The sequence below is a fragment of the Hippoglossus hippoglossus genome, chromosome 22 (assembly GCF_009819705.1).
Source record: "Hippoglossus hippoglossus isolate fHipHip1 chromosome 22, fHipHip1.pri, whole genome shotgun sequence".
Taxonomy (NCBI): Eukaryota; Metazoa; Chordata; class Actinopteri; order Pleuronectiformes; family Pleuronectidae; genus Hippoglossus; species Hippoglossus hippoglossus.
In genome coordinates, this window is record NC_047172.1 from 2,404,290 (window position 1) to 2,414,374 (window position 10,085).

General features: G+C 41.6%; 2 protein-coding genes across 2 annotated transcripts; one reads left to right on the forward strand and one right to left on the reverse strand.

The window, feature by feature from the left end:
- The first annotated feature begins 1,058 nt into the window (after nt 1-1,058).
- On the forward strand, nt 1,059-6,253 carry LOC117756741 (activator of 90 kDa heat shock protein ATPase homolog 1-like). The gene is made up of 9 exons (XM_034577509.1): nt 1,059-1,315; nt 2,252-2,442; nt 2,706-2,788; nt 2,882-2,999; nt 3,303-3,394; nt 3,509-3,637; nt 4,098-4,199; nt 4,325-4,376; nt 5,181-6,253. Exons 1-9 carry the CDS (start codon nt 1,236-1,238, stop codon nt 5,351-5,353), a joined length of 1,020 nt encoding a protein of 339 aa, XP_034433400.1. The 5' UTR covers nt 1,059-1,235; the 3' UTR covers nt 5,354-6,253.
- LOC117756755 (dr1-associated corepressor) lies at nt 5,721-9,631 on the reverse strand. Its single transcript, XM_034577534.1, has 6 exons — nt 9,435-9,631; nt 8,446-8,518; nt 7,784-7,877; nt 7,314-7,430; nt 7,069-7,153; nt 5,721-6,630 (listed from the first exon to the last, which is right to left on the reverse strand). The coding sequence occupies exons 1-6, from the start codon at nt 9,474-9,476 to the stop codon at nt 6,604-6,606; spliced, it is 438 nt and encodes a 145-aa protein (XP_034433425.1). The 5' UTR covers nt 9,477-9,631; the 3' UTR covers nt 5,721-6,603.
- Between the last annotated feature and the right edge of the window lie 454 nt (nt 9,632-10,085).

The window sequence follows — 10,085 nt, forward strand, 5'->3', positions numbered from 1 at the left end:
ACAATCAGTCATTTTAGACTTCAAGGTACTTTTTAGATGTCATCATTGTTCTTACTAAAATGAATATATCTGAAATAACAACACCTCTCTAACTTTCTTACCTTTGTTATTGAACATACACATAATACTCACAGAGAGGGTTAGGGGTTACCGACCTGTAACATTTCCCATATTCTTTTTTATTCGGACAGTCTAGATTCATCTGAAGGTTGACATGATAATCCTAATGGGTAAATATCATAGTCTCTCTCACTCTGATCCCGTGAAGGTCATCCATGCTTTTATTTCATGTTGTTCAGATGATTGTAGTTCATTGTATTCAGGGGTGAGCCAAAAATAAATGTCACGCCCTCAGCTGGTTCAGAGCGCAGCTGCTCGGCTTTTAACAAACGCTGGAAGACAAGATCATGTCAGGCCCGTTTTAGCCTCTCTTCCCTGGTTAGCTGCTAGTTTTAGAATTGATTTAAAATTTTTACTGATGACTTTTAAAGCACTTCAGCTCCCAGCTACATTTCTGAACTGCTGCTCAGGAGCCTCAGATCCTAGTCAGGGCCGTGCTGACTGTCTCTAAGTCCCGGCTCAATGCTAATGGTGATTTGACATCTTTTAAATCACTTCTCAAAACATCTTGTTGGGGGTCTTATTTGTTGTTATATTGTTTTTTTTTTTTTTTTTTTAATAATTGAATATATTTGAATCTGTCCTGTAAAGCACTTTGTACCGTTTTGAAAAGTGCCGTTTAAAGCTAGGTTTTTTTTAAGAAAACAAAGGCAAATAAGGGCTTTGTAGCACTTTTCTGTATATGCATGTGTTGTAACCTTTTTGCAGCGCATGTCATCAAATTGAAAAAGTAATTTTCTTAATTTTCAGTGCGCTGAGAACTCTCGGCCAACGTAATTATTATTATTCTTTTTCTTGTTATTCGTATTTTTCTAATTATCCTTTCAAGCCTTTATACTCGGTCTGTGATTAAAGCCACAGACTGCGAGCCCGCTTCAAAGGACTTCCGGTTTGACGCGGAACCTTTCTTCGGCAGAGGAAAGAGGACATTTTCTCCTCCTTCCACAAGGTTCCGGTTCCAGCACTTTCTGCGCACGGCCTACTAACGCGGGAGCACCGCCCCATAGCGCCCGCAGCCACCGGAGGCTTCTAGAAACAACGTGCACCGGGACACTCACCGGCGAACTCACCGGCTCCCTGCTCCGTTACTGTTCAAAGCGTCGCTGACCGGCTCGATGGCGAAGTGGGGAGAAGGGGACCCTCGCTGGATCGTGGAGGAAAGAGCCGATGCTACTAATGTCAACAACTGGCACTGGTGAGATGTGATGAGAGGACACCGACTGCTAGCTAGCAGGCTAATGCTAATACCCCCCCCCCCCCCCACACACACACACACACACACTGAGCTGGTTTTAGTCCCACACTGCAGCTGCTGTTGCCTCCAACTCGTCCCGCTGCTCAGACCTGATGGTGTCACCACCTCCTCAGCGTCACACGTTCGATACCCGTGAATCAAAGCGCCTCGGTGGAAGCTGTTAGCCGCGATTAGCTCACCGTAGCATCCCTTTCAAGTTAGCTTCGCGTGTGGCTAGCTGCTTTAGCTTCTTGTGCATGCACCGAGGCGGTGGAGCCTTCGGTCGTGAGTTCAGGACACAACAGACGTGTCTGTGCCTCACGCAACACGTGTGTTCGTGTGTCACCACGTGTGGAACGAGCCTCGTGTTGATGTCAGTAGGTTTTCATATAGAATGTGTGGAGAACACGTGAGGAAGCCCCATGCACAACGTGACTGGCGGGTTCTGACTCGCAGCTCGCGGGATGCGATCAACTATTTTACTGCTTCAATAGTTTGAACAGTTCTAAGAAGCATCTGCAAATGAGTCATGATGTTTGTTTCAGTGGCTGAAGCAAAACGGGCTGGATAAGATATAATTTATTCATTTTGATTTACATAAGTTTATTTCATTCATTAAATGCAAACGCAAAACCTCAAATGTTGAATGAAGACAACTACATCATCCTGATGTGGTTCATTCATTACATTTGATGTAATGTCCAACATTATTGTGTAGTTTCACCTTAAGTATTGTATAATCGTGCACAGCATCAAACTGAATGGAGATGAAGTGAGACTGACAGCTAATCAACATGGTTCCCATTTTAAAGAAGGAAAGAAAGCTGTGTGTTTGTGCCGTTTACCTGTTTGGATCTGTGTGTTTTCATCACTGTGAATCTCTGCCGGACTTTTCAGGACCGAACGAGATGCAACAAACTGGTCGTCGGACAAGTTAAAATCGCTGCTCCTGGGTCTGAGCGTGGAGAACGACGAGGGGATGTGCGAGGTGACCGAGGTCAGCAAGGTGGAGGGCGAGGCCTCGATCAACAACCGCAAAGGGAAACTCATCTTCTTCTACGAGTGGAACCTGAAAGCTACTTGGACTGGTGAGGACTCTGGTTCCTGTTAGGATGTTCAGTTTGAGTCATGAAGTGGATCGTTATTCTAACAATGGAAGGAAACTAACCTCATCACCCGTCTACTGCAGTTGGTCGTGTCTTTATATCTTACTTTTTAAAATGCATCAGTGGCTCGTACAGGAAAGCAGCGGATCCAAATCATGCGTCTTCACATCTTTGTCGCGCTCGGTATGAAATAAAAAGAAGCAGCTTTGATTCTGTGCTGACACTTCTTCCCTTTGTTTCACCAGGAGAGTCGAAGTCAGGAGTCAAATATAAAGGAGCGATTGAAGTTCCCAACCTGTCGGATGAAAACGACATGGAGGATCTGGATGTGAGTTCCACAGCATTGTGTGTGTGCAGTGACTGACTGACAGCGGGGGTGTACGCACCGTGTGCTGATGCTTGTCATGTGACCTTTGTCCAGATTTCTGTGTCGTTGAACAAAGACGAGCCCGACACGCCTCTGACCAACCTGATGAAAACAAACGGAGCTGAGAAGATCCGTGAAGTCCTGGGAAGCTACGTGGGTTTCTTAAAAACCGGTGAGTGAAATCAGACGTGGAGTTTTGCTTCCATCTTTAAAATTCAACCAGAAATAGGAAAAACATCTAAATTCAAAATACTGTCAGATACAAAGTCCTTGTCATGAGTTGGATGTATATACTTGTAATTAATATGATTGGAAAAGTCAGTGATCATTGATATTGGTCTGGATAACCCTGTATTTTCACATTATCTTTTTTCATTGTGATATAAAGTTTTATAATTAAACTCTTTGTATTTGATTGAAGTTGAGTTGATGGAGACGAACTTGCTGTGAAGCTGAAGTGTTTATCTCCTTACAGAGTTCACACAGGGGATGATCCTGCCGACAGCCAACGGAGTGACCAAGCTGCAGACCACGTCCCAGTCTAAAGCCAAGCTGAACAAAACTCAGGTTCGTGCTGAAACAAAAGACAAACAAACAAGTGTAACAGAAACCTCGTGGTGTTTTACAGTCTGTGGTGCTGCAGATCTTCACCTGACCTTTCCTTCTGGTTCCGTCAAACAGATTTCCTCCTCGAGCGGCACAGCTGCCCCAGTCAACACCGGCGTCAAGATCCCCACCTGTAAATTCAGCATGAGAGAAAAGTTCCTCACGTCTCCACCGGACCTCTACAGGGTCTTCCTCCACCAGGAGGTGAGCGTCACCTGCGAGTCCTCAGGCTGCAGCCATGCTTTAAAACTAAAACTAACCTCCATCCACACCAGCCTCTTAGCTCCACATCAGAAGTAATACTAACACCTGAAAGCATGAAACACAGCCCCCCAGTTTTCAGACTGATACCAGGTCAGCTGGTTCAAAAACTTCTCTGTTTCAGGAGCTTGAAAACTCCTCAGTAGTGTGGACAGCAGGTGTAACCATAGCAACAGGGATGAGTTTTTAAAACTAGAATATAGTGATGTGGCTGTAGCCTCAGTTTCTCCTCCTGCACTGGTTCAGTTTTCAACAAATGTTCACTTCATTCTCTCGGACAATGAAAGAAGTTAACGGATACAAATCTGAAAGTTACACAAACTCCACAAAGATCTGATTTGACTTCCTCCGACCAGCAGCTGTTTGATTTCAGCCGTGTGATTACATGTGTGTGTGCTCACAGATGGTCCAGGCGTTCACACACGCTCCAGCCTCCGTGGACGGAGAGAAGGGAGGAAAGTTCCGTCTGCTAGAAGGAAACGTGTTCGGTGAATTCACGCAGCTGGTGAGAACAAACGTCCACTTCTAAACATGAGAATAAAGAGGATTAGTCAGTGTCACAGATCATTTAATTAAGAAGCTTTTTTATTTCATATTGGTTGAATTGAAAATGTCGTGTTTTGCCACCAGGTCCCTGATGAGAAAATAGTAATGAAGTGGAGGTATAACAACTGGCCCTCTGGTATGTTCACTCTGTTTTATATTTAGGAGACTTTTTCTAATGCAATCACTGTTTTCTCTCTTTTATTTAAACAAACTTAAGAACTTAATGAATATTTTTAAGTGACTAATGCTAAATTAAGCAATTAATCATTTTACTGACCATTTCAATTTGCAGGTTTTATTTGCTTTGGTTATCTTTGATATTCTTATTTATAATTTGGATATTTTGGGGGTTTTGCTTTTGAGTCTTTGACAGAATATATATTTTAATCGTACTAATCCAGTGAATGTTCTGAACGGGCTGTTCTTTTCTCTTGTGGTGACGCTTGTGGCAGCTTTTCTTTCTGAAACAGTCGAAGTGACCTGCAGTAATTGAGCCGCTGCAAATAAAGAGCTGCTCAGTGAAGCTCACTCAGTATTTAATGTCCAAATCAAACCAAATTCAACTCTTACTTCCTCTTGCCCGTAACAATACACATGAGAAGTGAGAAGCTGATAAGATAAAGACAGATTATTATTATTAGTAGACAGACGCGTTGAGGCAATTTTAGAAATATTATTTGCACATTTTATATATTTGACAATGATTCTACAATTTTAAAATAAGAAATGACCTCGACTGCTGAGTCATGAATCAGTGTTCTGCAAAAAAAAAATAAAAACTTTGAATCAACTGAAATAAAAAATGTTTCCTGTCTCAGTGCCGAGGTTTTTAATAGAATCTATTTATGTTGTATTTGATATTTAACGTCCTTGGCTGCTTATTAATAGTCTTTACCACAACGTTAGTCACTGACGGTGGAGTGACTGGTTTTCTCCACAGAGCATTACGCCACAATCACGATGACCTTCTTGGACCGGAGCAGCGAGACGGAGCTGAAGGTGGATTGTCGAGGCGTCCCGGACAACGAGGAGGAGCGGACGAAAGAGGGCTGGAAGAGATACTACTTCGAAGCTATCAAACAGACTTTTGGCTACGGAGCGCGGCTCTTCTGAAGACGGTCGGCTGTTTGTCTTCTGTCCTCGTGTCCTCAAACCTCTTGATTCTCTCTGGCACCAGGCGTCCCATTTTAAAGTCGAGCAAACGAAAGAGACGGAGCTAAGGTGAGACCAAACGCGTGTCGCCTGTCTGTGAGTGTAGATGTTTTTAATTTCTGAACTTATTTAAATTTAGGGTTTTTCGTTTCCCTCTTCAGTATTTGGGTCAGTTCGTCATAGGAGTGTAAATGGACTGTGCCTCTGGATTGAAAATGATTTGAATAAAGCAAAGAAGAATTTATTGAACCACTAATGCAAATTGGCCTCCACTTCTATAAATATGTAATTATCGCAAGAGTGACAAATTAAATGTTTTTTTCTTTTATTTGAAGTAAAAAAAACTAAAAAAAATGTTGCTTTGAAAATGAACTTATTTTACTCTTTAAGTGTAACTGTAGTGAAGATGCTTTCAGCCACGATGCATGTTAGACGGAGGAATCACCGCCGGATCTGAGCCGTACTCGTCAAGTCCGTCACCTCTAGATCAGTACTGTACTTTCTGTTATTTCATTCACGCCTGATTTCATGCACGTTGTCGTCAGTCTGTGATCGGAGCAGCTTGGTCCTTCAGCAGGAAATTCAAATGTTAAAAGTGTCAGAACATCCACAGTTTCGGTTCCTTATGCAGCAGGTAGCTAGCGTAGCAACTAAAGAGACGTTTCACTTTATTTGGCATCAAAATGTACATTTCCATTTTATAAAATGCTTTTAGTACGAAGTGCATCTATTTATTCCTCATTTCATCCGATCATGATGTAAAAAGATTCGTTTCTGGGAATAAACCGACTCCTGTATGTTTGTTTTTATTTATGTGAGCACATCTTTTAACTTCTCATTAAATCTGTTCAATCAGGAAAAGTTGAAATGAAGTTATTTATTTAGACTTTTCTTTTTTTTTTACATTTCATCTTCAAATGTTTCCTGCCTTTTTTTAAAACATTAATTTACAAGCGCTTTAAAAATCAAACGCTCAAAATGGAAACCACAAGAGGGCGCTATACAGCTAAACAAGCACTTTGCCTAGTGTCGCTGCAGGTCACAGGTTTGCATCTTCTACAACTGGAAAACAATAAGATAAGTAAAGAAGAAAAAAATATCTCAATATGATCAATCACATGAAAATATCAAACATAAATAACTTAAATATTTTATACCCAAAAAAATAACGTTAATGTTGACGTCAACAGTTTCCTCTTGTTTTCTCACAGTCATAAACAGATGTAGAGCTCCGACTCCTGCAAGAGGAGGAGGAGGTCAGTCACAGACCATAAATAATACATTTTGTTTGAACGGTGCTTTTAGAGGAAAAGGATTGAAAGATTACAAAGAATGACTAAAAGATAAAAACATGTCGCACATTGAAAGCTGTTGTGAAGAGGTGAGTTTTGAGAAGGGATTTACAAGTCTGTGCACTGACGGACTGGGGGAGAGAATATAATAATGATAATAAAATATAAAACACAAACATTGAAGTTAAACAACATGACTTTTCTTTGATGCTCAGAAAGTAAAAATAGTGTTTTCTGGAGTGTAATGAACATTTTAGCCTCATGGGGGCGCCACACAAACAACCTAATGCTGAAGTGTTTGATCTGTGATCTTATATTAATGTAAAAAGATAAAACATCTTATTGTTTGTGTGGGGGGGGGGGGGGGACAATGAGGATACGTACACTGGAGCTGGAGTCGAGGCTCCTTCTCGTCACCGTGTCGACCACATCCGGCTTTTTCTTAACAGAAAGTTCACTTTGTTTGGTCCTGGAAACAGAATAAGAATAAAATGGTTTAACAGAAAAACATGATAATAATTCTCAACTAATTGATAATTGATTAGTAATTAAAAGCTGCAGATGAATCAATAATGAAAATAATTATCAGTTAATATAATAAAGCTTTATCCCCAGTGTCCAGTCTCTACCTGTATAACGGCCACATGCTCAGGCCTCTGTTGTCCCTCTGAGCCGTCGTAGACGTCGCTTGCTCCGCCAGCTCCTTCAGGAAGTGGAAGAGCTTCTCTGACTCGATGCACTGCTTCCTGAAAAATAACATCATGTTCTTCATATACACACACGACTCAAGTTCCATATTCTGAAAAAACAGATGCTGCTCCTGATTCTTAATACAAACTAAAATAAAAGACAGAAGTAAGTTAATTCATTTGTAGATTGTAAGAAATGTTGATTTGGGGTTTTGTGACAATCCAGTCAGCACAGCTGCAAGGGCAGAGCAGAAACACACAGGAACAGTCAGTCAGTGTATATATGTAAACACTGCATGAGGTGAAGTAAACTCACGGAGCTGCAGGGGACGGAGCTTCGTCTTGTGCTCAGCTGCACATGATAATAAACAGGCACAGCAGTGTGACGGTGGAGCAGCGGACGTACTCACATGTGAGCCACAGACACCACGGTGCTGTGCTTGGACTGAGTTATCAGACAGGTCTTGGTCAACAGGGACTTCAGGAACATCTCCAACGCCCGAGCTGATCTCTGAGGTTCAGGACGCCACCGCTGCACGACTGAGGCTGGCCACACACACACACACACACACACGCACACGCACACGCGTCCCCCAGGGTCTCAGCAGAGAACAGATTCTATCTATCTATTCTATTAAACGGCAGATCCAGGACTTTAACTATATTTTATGGAAAATAAGTAATTTAGGTTATCAGACCACTTCATGTTTTCTTCTATATTTTTACTATAAAGATGCGTTTTATTAAATTGCTGATTGTGAGGTCTTTCTTTTAATTAAAGTCTCATTGTAAATGTATTTTACTGAGTGAGGACGGAGCTTTCACTGTTTCACAGAGCGACAAAAACTGGGAAAAAGAAGAGTTAGTGAGACTTTTAGTTGCCAATAATAATTCCTCACAAATGTTTAACTGTAAAATATGAAAACAAACAAGTACACTAATAATCGTACATTCAGCAAACCGTTCAGAATAAGCTTTGATTGGGTTTATATTGAATATTAGAAGATGTTGCACGCCGACTACAACTCCCAGCATGCCTAGAGGTGCTGAACCTGCAGGTCTGAAAGGATACAGATGATCACGGGAACCGCCAACGCAATCCTCCCCACCTCCGTGTCCTTCTGCATGATCTTCTTGATGCGACTCTGCGACAAATAACAAAAACACAGATTCTCACACAGACCTTAAAAACAAGTTAAGATGCTGCATTCGTGTGCTCCTCGTAAACTCCTGAACTCTGTTGGAAGGGTCTCATTTAGTTTGTTCCTAACTGAGTGAAACGACCCAGAAGGAATTCAGCAGCCGCCATAATAAGAGCTGTTTGAATTCTCTAAATAAAGTTATATTCTCCTGACATGATCCATAGATCCTCCTCCTAAATAATTACAAATATAAAAGTTACTTCAATCCCCCTGATTGGAGAATGCACACAAAGATTAATTCTCTCCACTTATTTAAGTTTTTCTCCACATATACTCCTCACATTATTATATTATTCCCACATGTCAGTCCTGTTTGTTATTTCCTGTGAGTAGCTGATGGTTAAATGTTCCCTCAGGACGTGTGCTTGTGTTCTGACTCTTCTCTGAGGAGCCGGACTCAACGTGTCGGACCTCCAGCTGTGAACAGATTCATAAAGTGAAGCTATTATTACTAATCAGTCCATTTTGCCTGATTTTAATATGAACGCATGAAGCTGGAGGAGATGATGAACATGACGAGACAGAAGTTAAGTATAAAAGACTTCAGATCACTTCTCTTCAACGCTGGAGGTAAAAACACGAGCAGCACCGAACACCGAACCTCCCTCCGCTGCTGATGTGGATTCACCTCGGTGACTCTCTGAATGAAGTCAAAGACTGTCTCCACCACCACTGACATGTTTTTACTTTGCTTTGTCTGGTCAACAATCAAGACTTCCCACTGTCCCTGAACGCAGCATGAGCTCCCTCACTCGGTGCTAGCGTCAGTTAGCATGTTAGCAGTTAGCATGTTAGCATGTAGCCGGTTAGCTCCGGCGGTTTTCTTCCGCTGTAACGCAGGAAGGAAACAAACACTCACCGGGGGGAATCGAACGTTGTACTTCCGCTTGTGTCCGGGCATCTCGGTCGCTTCAGTCCGAACCGGACCATCGCATTTCTCATGTTTTCACCGAGAAGCTCCGCGGAGGCCATTTGTTTACCTGCGGCAGGAAGACACGTGACGAGGGGTGACACCTGAGGTCAAGGCCCGTGACCCCCGACGTGACCCCGTGACCCCGGGAGCTGTTTGCATTGTATATGTCATATGTATATATGTGGTTTACATCCCATTTACTTTGTTTATATCCTGTTCACATTGTACATATATATTTGATATGGTATAGATATCATGTTTACGTGGTGTATATATGTTTTTTATGATTGTATATATCATATTTACATATTTATTTACTTATTACTCTTTTACCAACTCATCTTATTTCCACTGTCCCCTTCACTGCTGATGTGAAGTTTGTGAGACTAATTTTGAGATTAAAGATTTATCTCATCTTGAAATGTTTTAGATAATGTAACGTTTTTAAGTTTTGATAAATGCTTTTACATTTAAATGAATTGTGTTTGAACAGTAACTGAGTTAATTTGATTAAATAAATAATCTTTTATTTGTTTAACGGCCTCTTTAACGACTTGTTCTATTTGCACAAGCAGGAATAAGGAGGTAGAATCCGGT